At 41.2% G+C, this 17,546-nt stretch overlaps 2 protein-coding genes across 5 annotated transcripts; one reads left to right on the top strand and one right to left on the bottom strand.

Moving 5' to 3' along the window:
• Positions 1-1,321: 1,321 nt before the first annotated feature.
• Positions 1,322-3,708, bottom strand: LOC115785162 (bryoporin-like). 3 transcript variants are annotated; one of them, XM_030736658.1, is made up of 4 exons: positions 3,656-3,708; positions 3,320-3,392; positions 2,684-2,765; positions 1,322-2,004 (listed from the first exon to the last, which is right to left on the bottom strand). In XM_030736658.1, the coding sequence occupies exons 3-4, from the start codon at positions 2,758-2,760 to the stop codon at positions 1,593-1,595; spliced, it is 489 nt and encodes a 162-aa protein (XP_030592518.1). In that variant the 5' UTR covers positions 2,761-2,765; positions 3,320-3,392; positions 3,656-3,708; the 3' UTR covers positions 1,322-1,592. The 3 variants fall into 3 exon arrangements, with proteins under 3 accessions (XP_030592518.1, XP_030592517.1, XP_030592516.1); XM_030736657.1 differs by lacking the exon at positions 3,320-3,392 and having other exon boundaries at positions 3,656-3,696; XM_030736656.1 differs by lacking the exons at positions 3,320-3,392; positions 3,656-3,708 and adding an exon at positions 2,965-3,004.
• An 11,950-nt stretch (positions 3,709-15,658) lies between these two features.
• Positions 15,659-17,227, top strand: LOC115784868 (DELTA-sagatoxin-Srs1a-like). Of its 2 annotated transcripts, XM_030736245.1 has the most exons (3): positions 15,659-15,753; positions 16,455-16,537; positions 16,713-17,227. In XM_030736245.1, the coding sequence occupies exons 2-3, from the start codon at positions 16,467-16,469 to the stop codon at positions 17,128-17,130; spliced, it is 489 nt and encodes a 162-aa protein (XP_030592105.1). In that variant the 5' UTR covers positions 15,659-15,753; positions 16,455-16,466; the 3' UTR covers positions 17,131-17,227. The 2 variants fall into 2 exon arrangements, 1 of the variants encoding a protein (XP_030592105.1); XR_004020298.1 differs by lacking the exon at positions 15,659-15,753 and having other exon boundaries at positions 16,451-16,537; positions 16,670-16,831.
• Positions 17,228-17,546: the final 319 nt, after the last annotated feature.

The following is a 17,546-nucleotide window of genomic DNA, read 5'->3' as shown; positions in this document are numbered from 1 at the left end:
GCCACCTTGAAGGTCTGTGGTACATAGCCAACTAATAAAGACTGATTGATCATTTTTAAGATTGAAGCATCAATAATTGGAAAGACTTCTTTGAACAGTCTAGTAGGAATGGGATCTAACAAACATGTTGCTGGTTTGGAGGAAGTAACTATTGAAGTTAACTCTGAAAGATCAACTGGAGCAAAAGAGTCTAAACAAATACCAGCAGTGCTGAAAGCAGCCGAACATGAAGAATAATCTTTGAGATGGTTATGAATCATTTTTTCTCTAATGTCTAAAATTTTATTTGTAAAGAAATCCATGAAGTCACTACTAGTTAACGTGAAAGGAATACTCGGCTCTACAGAGCTCTGACTCTTTGTCAGCCTGGCTACAGTGCTGAAAACAAACCTGGGGTTGTTCTTATTTTCTTCAATTAATGATGAGTAGTAAGATGTCCTAGCTTTATGGAGGGCTTTTTATAGAGCAACAAACTTTTTTTCCAGGCTAAATGAGCATCTTCTAATTTAGTGAGACGCCATTCCCTCTCCAGCTTTCGGGTTATCTGCTTTAAGCTGTGCGTTTGTGAATTATACCACGGAGTCAGGCACTTCTGATTTGAAGCTTTCCTTTTCAGAGGAGCCACAGTATCCAAAGTTATACGCAGTGAGGATGTAAAATTATTGACGAGATAATCAACCTCACTGGGAGCAGAGTTTAGGTAGCTGCTCTGCACTTTAGTTAAACCAGAATGTGAGCAATAAAAATGCTCAGAAAGACTCAATCTGTTCAATGAAGGAGAAGAAAGAAGAACCGAGTCTGTGGATCCACAAACAGAAACAGCTTCCTCTCTGATTCTTTCCTACCAGTGAAATGGGAGCTGAGCTGCTCCAAGCTCAGGTGTGTCGGGCTTTCAGAGATGTTCTTCTGCACACCTTGTTTGTAATGATTGAGCTCCTGTTGCCTTCCTTCAACATTTCTAGATCAATTCAGTTCAATTTTTTTAATATAACACCAAATCACAACAGACAGTCGTCTCAAAGCGCTTTGTATTGTAAAGACCCTGCAATCATACAGAGCAGAACCAACAAACGGGAAGGAGGACAGGTCAGTTCAGCCAAGCTGCAAACCTCAGGAAGTTCAGGAAGTCTCATTCACATTTATTGAAGCACTGAGTCGAGTAACAGTAAAGTCAGATTATTTTAATTATTGAGCGCTCCAAAGAAGCAGTCACATGTTTCAGGTTGTTTGCAGGAAAGGAAATCAGAATTTCTCAGAAAACATTTCTAATAGAACAAATAAGATCTGATTGAATCTCCTGCGTTTCCAGGACTTCCTCAGAGTGCAGTGATGCATTCTGTGGGAGTTCATCATCATCAAACCCACCACATCCCACCTTTATGAGCACGCTGCACCTGCGCAGGTCATCAGTTAATTACAATATAGACGGTAACGCACCAACTCAGCATCACTTGTCAGTGTCGCTCAGATTACTCATGTTATAATTAGAGGTGATCAAGTGTTTCAGTATCTGGGCCCAAACTGTGAAACAGCCTTTACCTTCGGTCTCAGTGAAGCCTGAGACCCAGTGATGGCTCTCACATCGTCTGTGCTTATTCTATATCAACTGTGAGGGTGGGCTGGCAGGTGTCTGTCATGGTGGCCTTGATAGTCACAGTTTGGTTATCAATGTAAGTTAGACAGTGGCCAGCTTTTCCTCTGGTAAACGCTCTCTCTCCCTCTCTGTACATGTTCTGAAAGAGGTTGTTATCACACTGCATTGTGCTGTCAAAGACGCCGACTGCGTACCAGTTGGAGTACAGGTTGTAGTCAAAAGGAACAGAGAACATGACGGCTACTTTCTTCTCTGCCTGGTTTGCTGGTTCGTTGTAGAGATTGTAGGTGAAGACGCCGACACTTCCTCGTGCTGTCAAAGCCGTCTTGGAGAACAGGACGCTGCCGGACTCTGAAGGACGGAGTGCTGCAGGCAGAGGAGTTTGGCAGCCGCCGCTCAGGAGATGCACACTGGTCAGAGGGAAATACATGGATAAATGAATATGGAAGAACAAACAGATGTGGAGCAGGTGTTTAAACTCCTCCCGCTATGGTTTGGATAGTCCAGCTGTAGCCACGCCTCTTACACTTCTGAAGGATACACCTGTGCATCCTCCATCACAGCTCCTCCTGCAGCCTCCTCTCACCTCCAGAGAGCTTTGAGATGGACTCAGTGCCTGACTTCCTGCTCTCCTCTGCTTTTCCACAAAAATCTTTAAAAATAAGTTTAAAAAATGTAACTTTTTCACTCAGATTACATTTTTTTAAGTTCACTAGTTCTGCTTCAATACATAATTTTGTCTTTCTAGCTGTGTGTGTGCAGGAGACGGAGCCGTGATGCAGCACAAAGAGCTGAATGTCATCTTTATTCCTGAGAACAGGATTCACTGAGCTGGACGAGGCCAGAGGCACAAACTGGAACACTTCTCAAAAACAGGACGCAGACGGGAAAGCACCCAGCGCCCAGAGAACCATATGACGAGGAACAAGGAGAACCACAGGCAATGGAACCGCTCAGCTCCAAACACAAAACTACAACACAATAACTCAAAGTACTGGGCGAGACAGCCAGGACCTTAGCAGCCTGCACATACAGTTTAATGGACTCAGGCATTAGTCATGCATTGAAAAGATAAAAGTATGAAGTCACCTGGGGCTCCGCAGGGTGTAGTCCGTGCTGTTATTCGTAATGTAAACGGTGCACTGGCGAGATTCAGCAGAACCCATGATGTCTGCAAGCAAAGGAGCAAACTGGTTTCTGACAGAACTGCTTTGACTTTGTTAAACTCTAGTTTTCTCTTAGACATCAGATATCATGAGGCTGTAAACATGATGCAGAGACATGTCAGACTTTGACAGGTCCACAAAGGGCCACTCAGCAAATCCACTCATGTTACAGAGTCGCACGGAAAGGAAAACCCCGTCACTAACCACAGGCTGCACTTCCCATCGTTTTGCACGTGTCCTGTGATTTCAGTTTCTCCCACAGAGGTCTGACTCTGCTCTGGGACTTCCCTCTTTTCCTCATTTTTTGCCTTCCAGTTTTTAACCAACATATTTTAAAAAAGGGGTAGTGTGCTGTAACTTGCTCTGCTTCATGAGCAGCAGCTTGTTTGTGCAGTGAGCGCTCCAAACACACTGACAGGAGAAATGTTAATAACTGGGAACAAAGATATTCACAGAATCTGAAGATCTACATATGAAAATTTAGTCAGAGAAAAAAATTACCTGAAACATTAACTAATAAACATCAAGTAGTTAAAGAAACAGTGAAGGTGTGACGTACAGTGATGAGATGAATCCAGGTAAGGAGCCTCTGTACGGTAACGGTCCTCTCAGAGACCAAACAGACTTTCACCCTGAAGGTGAACGTAGGATGTTAAACTCTCAGACCTTCATACTCCAAATACAGTTGTGCACAGACTCGATGTTTGCTAATCAGATTTGCAGCATGCTGACAGGAACATCAGGAGACTCAGAGGTACGTTACAGACTCAAGAAACCCAGAAAACTGCTCAGCACAGATGTGAGAACATTAAATAAAAGTGCAGGAAAGGAAAGTGAAAATGATCTATTCTGTTTACAGAAGAAAATTTCCCATCATACTTCCCTTAGAACTGACCTGAAGGTAGCTGTGTTGAGGAAAGTCTGAGACTCACGGCTCCGGCTCACAGATCTCAGACCAGAATGAAGAAGAGGAACTAATGAGCAGCTTCCACCCATTTGGCTGCTTTAAAATCAGGAGAAACAAAGAGGTTTCCAAACCAGAGCGTCTGTCCTTCATCAGATAGATTCCACAGATATTTGCCTCAACATCATCTGAGGCATTTATGGTTTATTGGTCTGTAAAGCACTTTATGACTGTAAGTGAAGACGATGCTTACAGCTTAATGCTTCCTAGGATCCTTCAGAGTAGAATGGGAGGCAGAGCCTTCAGCTTTCAGGCCCCTCTTCTTCCAGCTCCCAGCTTGGATTCAGGAGACAGACTGCAGCTGCTCTTGGATCAACAATTGGAGAGTCGGGTGCTTAATTCTTTATTTCGGTTTCAACAACTTTGTTGTGCACCATGAAAACTTGGATAAAAACACAAAGGAAAAAAGGGGATTAATCACATAAACTCAAATACATTACAAAGAATGAAACTCACAAAATACATTGCTAGGAAAAAAACCTCTTAACAGTTTCAAATAAAACAAAGTTACAAAATACACAAAAACCTTATCAATAACATTGAACTCAGAAACCTAAAAAGACCCACACGGTCACAAGGTAAATGCACCTTGTTTCACTGCCCAAAGGGTGCTATTTAAAGTGAACCGACGTCGTCTGCGGGAACTGTGTGCTTCCTTAAACACGAGCAGTGAGAATAAGAATCCTTCATAGCCCAGTGACAAACTGCCAAAAAGTGCTTTAGTTGTCGAGATACCCCTACCGGAGGTAGAACTAAACCCAACCATGTTTTTCCTCATCTCTGAGGTCTCCTCTATATGAAATGGATTCTTCACCAAAAATATCTGACTGCCAAGATGGTTAAATTGACAGATATTGTTATATACCCCAAACTAAAAAAGAACTCAAGTACAGCCTGTCCGCATGGGGGTTAACCCACAAAAACTGATGTAGAGTAATAACACAAGGCCTGAGAGCTTTCAGAATAGACATGCATGTAGTCAGGATTTTGCTTTACTCACTAGAAAAACTGGATGGGAATATCTTAAAGTATGGGGTAGATAGAGACCTTGGAACACATATCTAAAATAGGCGAACATGGAAAAAAATATATCTATGCAAAATGGTTTCATTTACTTTGTAATTGCTTTGCCAAGGTTTGTCATAGAAACACATTTGATGACTGGTTGGAAAGGTGGGGTTATGCTGAATCCATCATTACCAAATATGTAAATGTGGCCTGCATAATCAGGGTGTTAAGTCACTTAATGTATAAAGTGCCTCAACTGAAAAGTATTGAGAAAATTGAGTCTCCAGTCCCAAGTTTTATTATGCTGCATGTATTATATAACACAGTAGGCTTGTTGAATTAATGTGCTTGTTTTCTAAATCCAGCAATACCAAATATGTAAATATACCAGGCATAGTCATTTAAAAATGTGTGATCTGTCCCAAATGAACGAATATACTGCATTTCATTGCAATATCCTAGACTGCACTGGTAAAATCACCAGAGATGAGAGAGCAGGACAGGAAACCACAGGAGAGTAGAACAGTTTGGCCTTGATGGGCCTTTTAATAAAACTATAACTTAACTACACGCAGTATAAATCAGGAGCAGAACTACTTGCATGTCAAGCCCAGTGCATTTACTGATCTCACTGCAGTTGCCGTCCTCACAGTCCTTTCTGATTCATAACAGGCTCAATGACCCTGTCTTCTCTGAGCCTTCATCCTCTACCTGCTGGGTCCCAGAGAAGAGGTTTGGGCAGGTGGTTGTGACACCACACTGCTGCTTTCAACACCTTGTTGCACACCTTTCCAACAAGCCATCATGTTTTTTCTATGACAAACCTCAGCAAAACAATTACAAAGTAAATAAAAACATTTTGCATAGATATATTTTTTTCCATGTTTGCCTATTTTAGGTATGTGTTCCAAGGTCTCTATCTACCCCATACTTTAAGATATTCACATCCAGTTTCATCTAAAGTAAATGACTCTTAGTTCACTATTCATATTATTTTCTGCAGGTTAAATGTGGCATTTGTTCAACACAGCTTTCATATTTAAATAAATCCACCTCCTCAGTGCTGAGGCATCATAGGGCCAAGCATGAGAATGAAGTCCCAGATACATCCAGGGTAAACCCAGGTATACAGCCATTCTACAACTTACTCACAGTTGCTTTATTGATGATTAATTCCTATTAATTTATTCTGTGTCTCATTTTTAACCATCAAGCTTCCAGCAGAGCCTGGATGAGGCTCTGCTGGATTTCATCCTGAAGGACTGCCAGCCCCTCAGCATTGTGGGGAGTGAAGGGTTCAGAGAACTGGTCCAGGTCCTTCAGCCCTCGTATGTTTTGTCATCCAGAAAGGTTTGTGTGGAAATGATCTAAAGTAGTAGTTGATATATCCAATTTATTTAATCTTTAATTTAAATATATTGGTTTGCTTTTGGTTTGACTTTGTGTAATTTTCAGACCATTGTGGAGAGATAAACTATTTAGCATTATGTGTATTAGTTACATTTGCTAGCAATTATTTATATGATTTATATTTGTTAGTTTTATTTGCATTTAGCAGTATATACTTGAGTCATTCTACCAGAATAGCTCAAATTGGACTTGGATTTTTCAAATTTTTTACCAAAATGTATTATGTGTATGTATATCCCTCAGCATTAAGGACATAGTTAACTATCAGAAAACACATGTTCCCAGCTTAGGGATTATTGTTCCATTTTTATAGGTCATTATTATCACAATCTCTCAACCCATTAGAATAAAACATGTGACGGGGTTGTGATTTTTGCACAAAATGGCCATTGCTCCATGTAGTGAATACCAGAGAGAGCACATGGCATCCATGAGATCTAGAATTTTTACATGTTGTTGAAATAAAAACAACTTTTTCCATAAGTAATAGCTTTCTATCTTTTATTCATGTTACGGTGTTGAGTCACCGAGTTTGGCGACCACAATATAAAAACTTAAATGACCAAAATATAGAAAAACTAAGGAGTAACTTGCCTTTCTCTGCTGTGCTGTTGTCCAAAAGACTTCAGTGATGTTACTTTCTGATGAACTTCTATCGTGGATCGTACCATTGTATTTATGGGGGAGAACCATTCATGTAACGGGGCTGAGGGGTTAGCCAGGGACAGAACAGAATAATGTGATTTTAATGAATAATTTACAGTTAATCTGGAAAAAATACATCAATAACAAAAGAGCACAAATAGATTTTTATGTTGATATCAAAATTTCTTCATTTATTTTATAATTTCATTTGGTATTTTCAAAGTATACTTTTATCTATGCCTTGAGGGACATGACTAAATAGGCGTGAAAAAACTATTTTATTTCCCATAAAAGGATAAAATTGTTTTTGGTACTTTTGGTAATCTATTTATTAAAATAGAACTAAAGAGGTGAGATTTGTGCTATTTTCATAGAATGCCTCACTTATCGGTGAACTGGAACAGACTTTTTCCTCCTCAGGGTGCAGGCTGGTCATTCCTTAGGTGTGGTTGTCATAGAAACCAGTGTAGGAATTGTAAAAAAGGTCAAAGGGTAAATTCTTTAGGAGACGTGCAGGATGGGGCACATAAGCAGAGGACAGACTGTGAGAAGGTTAGACTGGGTGAGGCAGAGGGAGAGGGAGGTAAGGTCTGATCTGGTCTCTCAGGTATATCTGATTTAACATGTTTTATGCCATTGGCTCTGTTCATTAATGCTTGAATAAATGTTTATATTATGACGTGAGTATTTGCATGACCTGTGTGTTTCTTTTCACCATCAATGAACCTGGGTGGGATCACTAAATTGGGAGTTTTAAACAAAGTAAAGATTCTTAAAGTAGGATTGGAAAACAGATCCCAACACCATCAAACAAATGGTGGCCAAAAAGTACGAGGAGGAACGGGAACGAGTGAAAACGGAAGTACAGCGAGCTGTGGCAGTGAGTGTAACAGCTGACACGTGGACATCTGTGAACATGGAGGCTTACTTGGCTCTTACTTGTCACTACATTAATGAGAATTTGCAGTTGTGCACGTCTGTGTTGGGAGTGTAATACTTTCCACAAAGTCACACTGCTGACACTTTGTCCAAGGGGGCGTGATGGAGGACTGGGCCATAACCAATAAAGTTAAGTGTCTTGTGACCGACGCAGCACCAAACATGATTGCATCCAGCAGACAGCTCCAAATTCAGCACTCAGTTTGTATTGCACATAGTCTCAATTTATTAGTTAGAAAATCATGTGATCAGATCACCACACTTACATCCATCAGACACAAAGTCAGGAACATGTCACATACGTCCGATCAAGCACTACAGCCAAGGAGAAGCTTGCTCAAGTGCAGCAACAGATGGGAAGACCAACCCTGAAACTTATCAATGAAGTGTCAACGCGCTGGATCAGCACATATGAAATGCTGTCGAGGCTCCAGGATGAGAGTGAACCTGTGTGAGTATCTCTGGCCTCTAAAAACAGATTTGACTCCACTTACAGCTGCTGAGCATACCATCATAGGAGAAACACTTCATGCGCTTGCTGCTTTCCATCAAGCTACAGTGGAGTTGTCTGAAGAGAGGTGAGTGTCGGGGGTCAAAGGTCATCCTGATGATGCACTACAGCAGGGGTGGCCAACTCCAGGCTTCGAGGTCCGGTGTCCTGCAGGTTTTAGATGTGTCCCTGATCCAACACACCTGAATGACATATAGAAGTCATTAGCAGGACTCTGGAGAACTTGACTGCATACTGAGGAGGTCATTCAGCCAAGGGTCAACCACTGCAATACTCACAGGACTCCAAGGATTCAGGAAATGGATAATATACCAACACTGTTTCTTTGTGGGAGGTGATCGTGAGCCAAACTTTGTTGTCACAGGTTTAGAATTGATTCTGCCCAGATCAATAAATCCTAGTTTGGGTTTTGTCATTGCACTTTTCCAATGAAATTCAGTTTGACAGCTCTCCCTTTCTTTCCACTGTCAGAACAAGAAACAAAAACAGAAACAAGAAAACAGCAATAAATATAAATAAATATAATTAACAACAAAAATAAGATAATACAGGCCTAAATGTCTAAATGTAAATAAAGTGTTGATGTGGGTAAAGTGCAGAGAGTGAAGTGCAGCGTCCAGTGAGAAACAAAGAGTTAAGTCTCTGCTCTGACCTACAGCAGAGCTTTTACTGCTCTGTGGAAGAAGCTGTGTTTAAGTCTTTCTGTCTGTGCCCTCATGACCCTGAGCCTGCCAGAGGGGAGGGCACCAAACAGACAGTGTCCTGGGGGTGTGTAATCCAACCTGATTTGTTCTTTTTCTCAGTCAGACAGAGTGGACTGTTGTGACAGTCCACTCTGTCTGACAGAGTAGGTGGAACTGCAAGGCAGGAACAGGTTCTGTTTGTTCCATTAGCTGGTGGAACGTGGTTGTTGGCGAGCCTTTTTCCAAACGTTCACTTCTGAACTTTTTATGCTTCAGAAGTGAGCTCTGGTGAGCTTGCAGTGGATCACTGGCTGTGTTTGGTGACACAGTGATTCCTGTGGAAAGGCTGATGATGTCTGACTGATGTGGACCTACAGGGTTTACCTCTTTCCTCCAAAAGTTCTACAAAGGCACTGACATCTGTCCTGTCCTTCTCTCTCCTTGGCTTCTGTAGATCAGTGTGTCACGCCTTAGACACTGACTTCTGTTTTCTGCAGTGGGATAGTATCTGGTCACTGTTCCGATTTTCAACCTGAAACCTTTGGTTCGTCCAGCTGTTTGAGTGTCTTTGTTTACAGTTGGTTCAGTTTGTGTGGCATGCGCTAATCTCTGTAATTAAAAAAAAAAGAAATTATAGCGTTATATATGATACAAGTGTGAGATCTGGCCTGTCACTGAGTTCAGTGGTAAATGGACTGTTTGTCATGCAGCACTCAAAACTCTTTATACATCTTCATCAACACAAACACACTGATCCTACATCTCAGTGCTTTCTAACATTCACACTCCAACAAACACATCAGGGTTCAGTCTCTTTAGCACGGAGCAGCCAAGGATCAAACCATCAACCTTCCAGTTAGCCTGCTCGTCCTCCTGAGAATATAAAGCACCTTGAGGTGACTATTTGTTCTGATTTAACTCTAAATACACCAAATTGTGTGGACCGTGGACCGGTCAGCATGAGCAGCAGCAGCAGCATGTTTGTACTAAAAGTCTTCTGCAGAAAATATTTGTCTCTGTCCACACAGTGGATTTATGTAATCACAGCATTTTGGCTCATTTAATGCACTTCTCTGGAAGACGGGCAAGACCGAGCACAGAAACAGTCCCCTTAATCCCTGGCTCTGCTCGCGTTACACTTATTTGCATATTAGGTGGGCTCCTCAGGCTGAAACACGCAGAGATTAAAGTTTTCAAAGGCAGGATGAAGCCTGTTAGTGACTGTGATGAATGAGGCCATTACACGCTACACTAAAATTTCCAGCTTTTAAAATGTCCTGTGCTGACCTGTGGAGTGAATCTGTGGTCTCCCTCTCCTGCCCTCTCCTTACACCTCTCTCCATCTATCAGCTGTGCGCTGAGGCCAACACAAACATATCTGGTACTGATCTGATACTCACACACTAGCGCAGGCTCCTTCCCCATCACAGAGGCGATGGGTCTGCCCAAATGAGCTCAAGACAAAACACAGTTTATATGAAGGTGTGTTATTCTGAACAAACTGACTTCTTTAAAACCTTAAAGAGAAAGTCAGTCACTCATCAGCTACAGGAAAATCCACAGTCACACACATTAAACAGCCAAACACAAACAGTACTAAATGCACAGCTGAGATGGTCCAACGGCTCCACAACAAACAAAAGGTCAGGTCAGAGAGAGAAAACACGAAATAACCCAACAGAACACACGGTCCTCATCCCTGCAGGCCTACGAGCTCATTCAGCTTTCAGCTGCACCAACAAGCCTGGAGATGCACAAACTCTTGACTCTTTGGAAAATGCAACACTTAACACATCCATATAAAACATATAGATATATCTGACCTACAGCTACATATAAGCAGATTCCACAGCATGTGACAGTTTACCTAAAAATCACTGGATTGTTCCAAAATCCTTGAGCGTGGCCTTCTGCTTGGTCTGATGGAGCAGAGAACTTCCTTCTTCTTCTCACAATAAGAGCGACTGACACTTCATTGATGTATAGCACCACCTACTGTACGTGAGTCATCTGGCCATATTCTTTAAAAACAAAAACAACAAAGCCCCCCCGATCCATTAATTAAAGCAGAAACATGAAGAAAACCAAGCAGGGATCAATCCTTTCTTCCTGCACTCTATCCCAGCGTCCACTGTAAACCACACTTTTGGGCTAAACTATGAATACACCATCCAAAACCCAACAGTCATTTAAAACTGCTTTTAGTGTTGCCCAATATATAAAAGACAGCTGCTCAAAGAGGAGTTTCTTCAGATTCCACTAGAAGATCCTGGAATGGTTTGACAGCACCCAAAGCAGTCCTTAATCCCTTATACTGAACCCTATGCAGTCTTTTAAACTATACATCCATAATCTATGGATGATATAATTAATGCCTTATAAATACTCATCAAAGATTGCCTTGATGTTAACATTAGTTATATGAAAATGCCATGTAATTCTTTCTTCCAGCCAAATTCCCAGGTGCAAATTCCCAGCTCCTGGATTTGACCTCTGACCCTTCCTAAAGCAGATGTTGTTCCTTCATCACTGGTATATCCAGTATATTCTGAAAGGCTCTGTCATTTCTCCCTTTGGTGCTTCGTGTTGTTTCTAATTCATGCTGAGACCCATCAGCAGGAGTTCACCTGAGGTGTGGAGAGCTGCCAGAAACTTTGTGTGACTTTGTGTGTTTGCACAAGATGATTCATTTCCCACGAAGAGTCCTCGAGGATGCCACATGTGCCGATACATGTTGGTGTGTCAGATTTTTCTGTTTTAATATTTGCTTCAGTTTGTTGGAGCAGATTCTTTTTAAATGTCCACCTGTGAGCACATTTTCTCCTCTTTATTAAAAACTAAATTCTGATAACGCTTTGGCCATGTTGGTTTTTTCAGCTCAGTATGGGCCAGCTGTATTTTCACAGAAGGCACCTCGTCAGCAGTGGGACCGGTTGCATTAGAAACTGTATCATCAGCATACAGATGGACCGAAGCCCCAGCAACAGATTGCAGAATATCATTAATAAATATCAAAAAAAGGGTTGGACCAAGAACTGAGCCCTGAGGCACAGCAGTAAGAAGAGGAAGCGGCTGCGAAACATGAGAATCAATTTTTACCTGCTGCGACCGGTTATAAGTAGAAAACCATGTCAGTGATACAGTCTAATCTTTGGAATAGGATGACATGATCAATAGAGTCAAAGGCTTTGGATAAGTCAATAAATATGGCTGCACACTGCTCCTTAGAATCTAATGCTGAGGTTCTATCATTAAGAACCTTTAATCAGCTGTAATACATCCGTGTCCAGAAACCAGACTGGGCATGGCAAGAGGTTATACTCTCCTCCAAAGACCTTTGATACACATGAAGAATGGATGAAGGTCTACAGCAGTTAACAGCAACTTGATTACCACCCTTAAAAGAGGATGAACAACAGCAGCTTTCCACTCATCAGGAATTTCTGCTCCGATCTGAGGCTGTGTAGGTGTCCACAAACTTCTGCTCTGCAGTTCATGAGGAAGCACTTTTCTTCTGACTCCTCTGTCCAGGATTTCTTAAAAAGCAGAAACACGATGACACAAGTGGAAGTAAACAGTTAATCAGTGACCGCAACACACACACACACACACACACACACACACACACACACACACACACACACACACACACACACACACACACACACACACACACACACACACTCCTTCAGTCAACAAGTCAGATTTCAACACTTCTTTCTTTCTTTTGTGTTTCCTGCTGTGTATGATGCTTCTGATGGTGCTCAGGTTCATGTTGCATTCGGGTGTATCAGATTGTGGTTTTAGCACAGGTCTGTAATGACCCCGCCCACTCCGCCTGCTTCAGCGCCTCTTTCTGTCTTTGTGTGTGAGGCGGGTCGTGAGAGGAGGCTCACCTGCTGACCTCCTCTGCAGCAGGTGAGCACAGGGTTTGCTCGGGTTTGGTTCTGAGTTTAATTTTATTTCTTTGAAAGATTCAGTTTCTGGATGTTTCTCTTCAGTTTCATGTAAATAAAGAAAAGTCGGCTCTGTTAAACTTCAGAATCTGTGTGAACTTTGACTCCATGACAGGTCAAAGGTGAGAAAGGGTCTGAAAAGGTGAAAAGAGCTGAAATTTGATCTGTTGACTTAATGTGTGTGTGTGTGTGTGTGTGTGTGTGTGTGTGTGTGTGTGTGTGTGTGTGTGTGTGTGTGTGTGTGTGTGTGTGTGAACACCTGCATGTTCTTCCTTATTCAATTCAATTTCATTTATATAACAACAAATCACAACAAACAGTCGCCTGGAGGTGCGTTATACTGCAGGTAAAGACCCTGCAATAATACAGAGAAAGCTTTACCATAAAGTTTGAAGCCTAATCTTAAAAATAGTCACGTTTATTTATAAAGCACTTTAAAAACAGTAACCAGTGCTGTACATAAAACACATCAGGAAAAAAGAATATAAAATTTAAAAAAGGTCATTTAAAAATAACATTTTTTATACATAAAGAGAATAATAAAATAAATACTTGTACTAGTCAAAGGCCAAATGAAAAAGATATGTCTTAAGAGCAGATTTAAAACTGGCCAATGACGAGGCCTGTTTGATGCCCAATGGCAGTGAATTCCAGAGTTTAGGAGCTGCTACAGCAAAGGTCTCCTCTGAGCCTCCACTGTGTCCTCGGCACATCGAGGTGCAGCTGGTCAGCTGATCTGAGTGACCGGGAAGGAGCATGTAGGTGCAGCAACTCAGAGAGATAAGGTGGGGCAAGGCCATGTAATGACTTAAAAACAAATAAAAACACTTTAAAATGGACGTGCAGCCAGTGCAGTGAGGATAGAACAGGAATAATACGCTCCCTCTGCTGTGAGCCCGTCAGGAGCCACGCAGCAGCGTTTTGAACCAGCTGTAGACGAGATAGGGAAGACTGGCTAACACCAACATACAAAGTGTTACAGTAATCCAGCCTAGCTGTGATAAAGGCATCGATCACTACTGCAAAGGGTTTTTTTGATAAAATATTTTTTATCTTCACCAGCTGCCTCAAATAAAAGAAACTAGATCTGCACTGATCTGACCCTCCAACTTAAAACTCTCATCCATCATAAAAAACCCAAATTTGTGACAGATGGCTTCACATAGTGTGCACATAGAGTATAGAGCAGCTACCTAAACTCTGCTCCCAGTGAGGTCGATTATCTTGTCAATAGTTTTACATCCTCACTGCGTATAACTTTGGATACTGTGGCTCCTCTGAAAAGGAAAGCTTCAAATCAGAAGTGCCTGACTCCGTGGTATAATTCACAAACGCACAGCTTAAAGCAGATAACCCGAAAGCTGGAGAGGGAATGGCGTCTCACTAAATTAGAAGATGCTCATTTAGCCTGGAAAAAGAGTTTGTTGCTCTATAAAAAAGCCCTCCGTAAAGCTAGGACATCTTACTATTCATCATTAATTGAAGAAAATAAGAACAACCCCAGGTTTCTTTTCAGCACTGTAGCCAGCTGACAAAGAGTCAGAGCTCTGTAGAGCCGAGTATTCCTTTCACTTTAACTAGTAGTGACTTCATGGATTTCTTTACAAATAAAATTTTAGACATTCGAGAAAAAATGATTCATAACCATCTCAAAGATTATTCTTCATGTTCGGCTGCTTTCAGCACTGCTGGTATTTGTTTAGACTCTTTTGCTCCAGTTGATCTTTCAGAGTTAACTTCAATAGTTACTTCCTCCAAACCAGCAACATGTTTGTTAGATCCCATTCCTACTAGACTGTTCAAAGAAGTCTTTCCAATTATTGATGCTTCAATCTTAAAAATGATCAATCAGTCTTTATTAGTTGGCTATGTACCACAGACCTTCAAGATGGCTGTAATTAAACCTCTACTTAAAAAGCCATCACTTGACCCAGCTGTCTTAGCTAATTATAGGCCAATCTCCAACCTTCCTTTTCTCTCAAAGATTCTTGAAAGAGTAGTTGTAAAACAGCTAACTGATCATCTGCAGAGGAACGGTTTATTTGAAGAGTTTCAGTCAGGTTTCAGAATTCATCACAGTACAGAAACAGCATTAGTGAAGGTTACCAATGATCTTCTTAGAGCCTCTGACAGTGGACTCATCTCTGTTCTTGTCCTGTTGGACCTCAGTGCAGCTTTGATACTGTTGACCATAACATTTTATTACAGAGATTAGAGCATACTATAGGTATTAAAGGTACTGCACTGCAGTGGTTTGAATCATATTTATCTCATAGACTCCAATTTGTTCATGCTTTCTGAAAAGCCTTCAGCTGATCCAAAATGCTGCAGCTAGAGTACTGACAGGGACTAGAAAGAGAGAGCAGATTTCTCCCATATTGGCTTCTCTTCATTGGCTCCCTGTTAAATCTAGAATAGAATTTAAAATCCTTCTCCTCACATTTAATGAATATGAAATAAAAATAGAACTGAATTATTCCCAAATCTCATAAACCCATATTTTATTCACAATAGAATAAAGAAAACAAGATATTGATCAGATGAAAGAAAACAGTCCTGGAGTAGATGGGGATGAGGAAAAAGAGAAAAGAAAAAAGACGCACAGTGAAAGAAGGACATAGAGTGACCCTGAACTGGACAAGCGAACAGGTTGGATGGATAGATGGAAGCCAGATCAGAAAGACATAAGGACAAATAATCAGTAACACACTCCTTGAACTGTTCAAATATGCAAAGACAGTTACGTCAGCATTTTTGCTTTCTGAATGTCTCTTGTATAAACAGCAGGAAAACAGCCTCCCTCCTCCTCTGCTGCTCTGATAAAATCCTGAACACTGAGCCTCAGACTGTCAGTCTTCTGTGAACAGGACAAAGCAGGTAAGACCACAAATACATGGTTTAATATTAAGATCTCTTTTTATTCAGTTAATTTTGTTCATTCAGAATCTTAAACTTTTTAATATGAAAAATAACATCCTAACATCTTTAGTTTCATTCTTTTTTTTAACTGATGGTCTGTTAATAAAATTTTAAATCAGGGTCTACTCATGATATATACTGGATGTATGGATGGATTGGTGGATACGTATTTTAATTTTAATTTTATTTTAAATTAATTTTAATATTTTTGTGGGAAGGTTTTATTTCAGTTTATTATTTTCTCTTTCTTTCTGACTGCACACAACAGGACGGATGCTTTCAGGCACCATCTTATCTCAAAGACCTCATAGTACCATATCACCCCAACAGAGCACTTCGCTCTCAGCCTGCTGGCTTACTTGTGGTTCCTAGGATACTTAAGAGTAGAATGGGAGGCAGAGCCTTCAGCTTTCAGGCGCCTCTTCTGTGGAACCAGCTCCCAGCTTGGATTCAGGAGACAGACACCCTCTCTATTTTTAAGATTAGGCTTCAAACTTTCCTTTATGATCAAGCTTATAGTTAGGGCTGGATCAGGTGACCCTGAACCATCCCTTAGTTATGCTGCAGTAAGGTTGGGGGTTGCTCAAAGGCTCTTATAGGGTCTTTTCCTGGGAGATTAAATTAGAATTCCAGATGTTTCTGTGCTCTTCTCTTTGCAGGCTGCAGCCATTATGTCACTAACACATCGCCAGTGCACCATCGAGATTGTGAATGAGAGCAGCTACACTCTGTGTAACCCCAGGTGACTGCATGCATTAGTTTTTCACAGTATTTGTAGAGTAGGTGGGAGGCATTTTAACTTTTTGATGTGTACGAGCAGGTTTTCCTGCTGCTCATTTATTTGGTGAGTTTATTCTGTGATTTATTTTTAAAGTTTCAGATGGGTATGAATTCATTTCCACTGTTTCTGTGAGCAGTGTGCACATCTTCAGCGGAGGCTGTGACACTCCTTTGCCATCAAGACTCCGCCCCCATGAATCTGGCAGCGCTCTGTTCTCCAAGACTGCTCACACAGCATGTGGATCTGTTGGCGTCTTCACCTACGACCTGCAGCATCAATCTACACACCAAGCTGACAGGAAAATTGCTGTCATGTTCTCTGTTCCTTATGACTTCAACCTTTACTTCAACTGGCATGCGGTCGGAGTCTTTGACAAGAAAACTGCCTGTGATGAAAGCCTGTACAATGAAATGTATTACAATGCACAGAAAGGGTTCATCAGGGGGAAAGCGAATGGCCCCACTCTGACATACAGGCATGATCATGTTACCATTAAATCAACCATGACAGACACTTATGAACCGATCCTGAAGGTCAATGTAAGCAACGTCTGAACAATGACGGTAAACTCACCAGAGTCAGTGGTCGTGTTTTCCTGCTCCTGATACAGGATGTTTCAGAGCAGCTCTGTGATCCTTTGTTTTCTGTGCCAAATCAGATGGTGTTAATTTACATAGTCCACACCTAATAAAGACTGTAAACCTGAGAGACGCTGTTTCGTTGTCTTCTTGGTGGTGGGATTTAATCTCAGCAACAAGTGTTTGAAAGGTGCACGTAGCTTTTTCTAACTGCAAAGACAAGAAAAGCAGGCAAACAGATTTCAAGATTTCAATGCTTTATTGTCATATGCACAGTAAAGAAACATCGTTTCCCTGTACAATGAAATTCTTACTCTGCTGCCCACACTGGATGCCAGAACACCAAGAAAATAGATCAAATTAAACATGCAATAAAATAAATAAATAAATAA

This window comes from Archocentrus centrarchus, chromosome 8 (assembly GCF_007364275.1).
Source record: "Archocentrus centrarchus isolate MPI-CPG fArcCen1 chromosome 8, fArcCen1, whole genome shotgun sequence".
Taxonomy (NCBI): domain Eukaryota; kingdom Metazoa; phylum Chordata; class Actinopteri; order Cichliformes; family Cichlidae; genus Archocentrus; species Archocentrus centrarchus.
Note: the sequence above shows the minus strand (reverse complement) of the source record. Positions and strands in the feature narration are given on the sequence as shown.

What these genes read in the sequence shown, in the direction of transcription:
- LOC115785162 (XM_030736656.1), bottom strand. An exon ending in TACACCCTGCGGAGCCCCAG is followed by an intron (nt 2,005 to 2,683) that starts GTGACTTCATAC and finishes CCCTCTGACCAG; the next exon opens with TGTGCATCTCCTGAGCGGCG.
- LOC115784868 (XM_030736245.1), top strand. Translation starts at nt 16,467, where the DNA reads ATGTCACTAACACATCGCCAGTGCACCATCGAGATTGTGAATGAGAGC. An exon ending in TACACTCTGTGTAACCCCAG is followed by an intron (nt 16,538 to 16,712) that starts GTGACTGCATGC and finishes TTCTGTGAGCAG; the next exon opens with TGTGCACATCTTCAGCGGAG.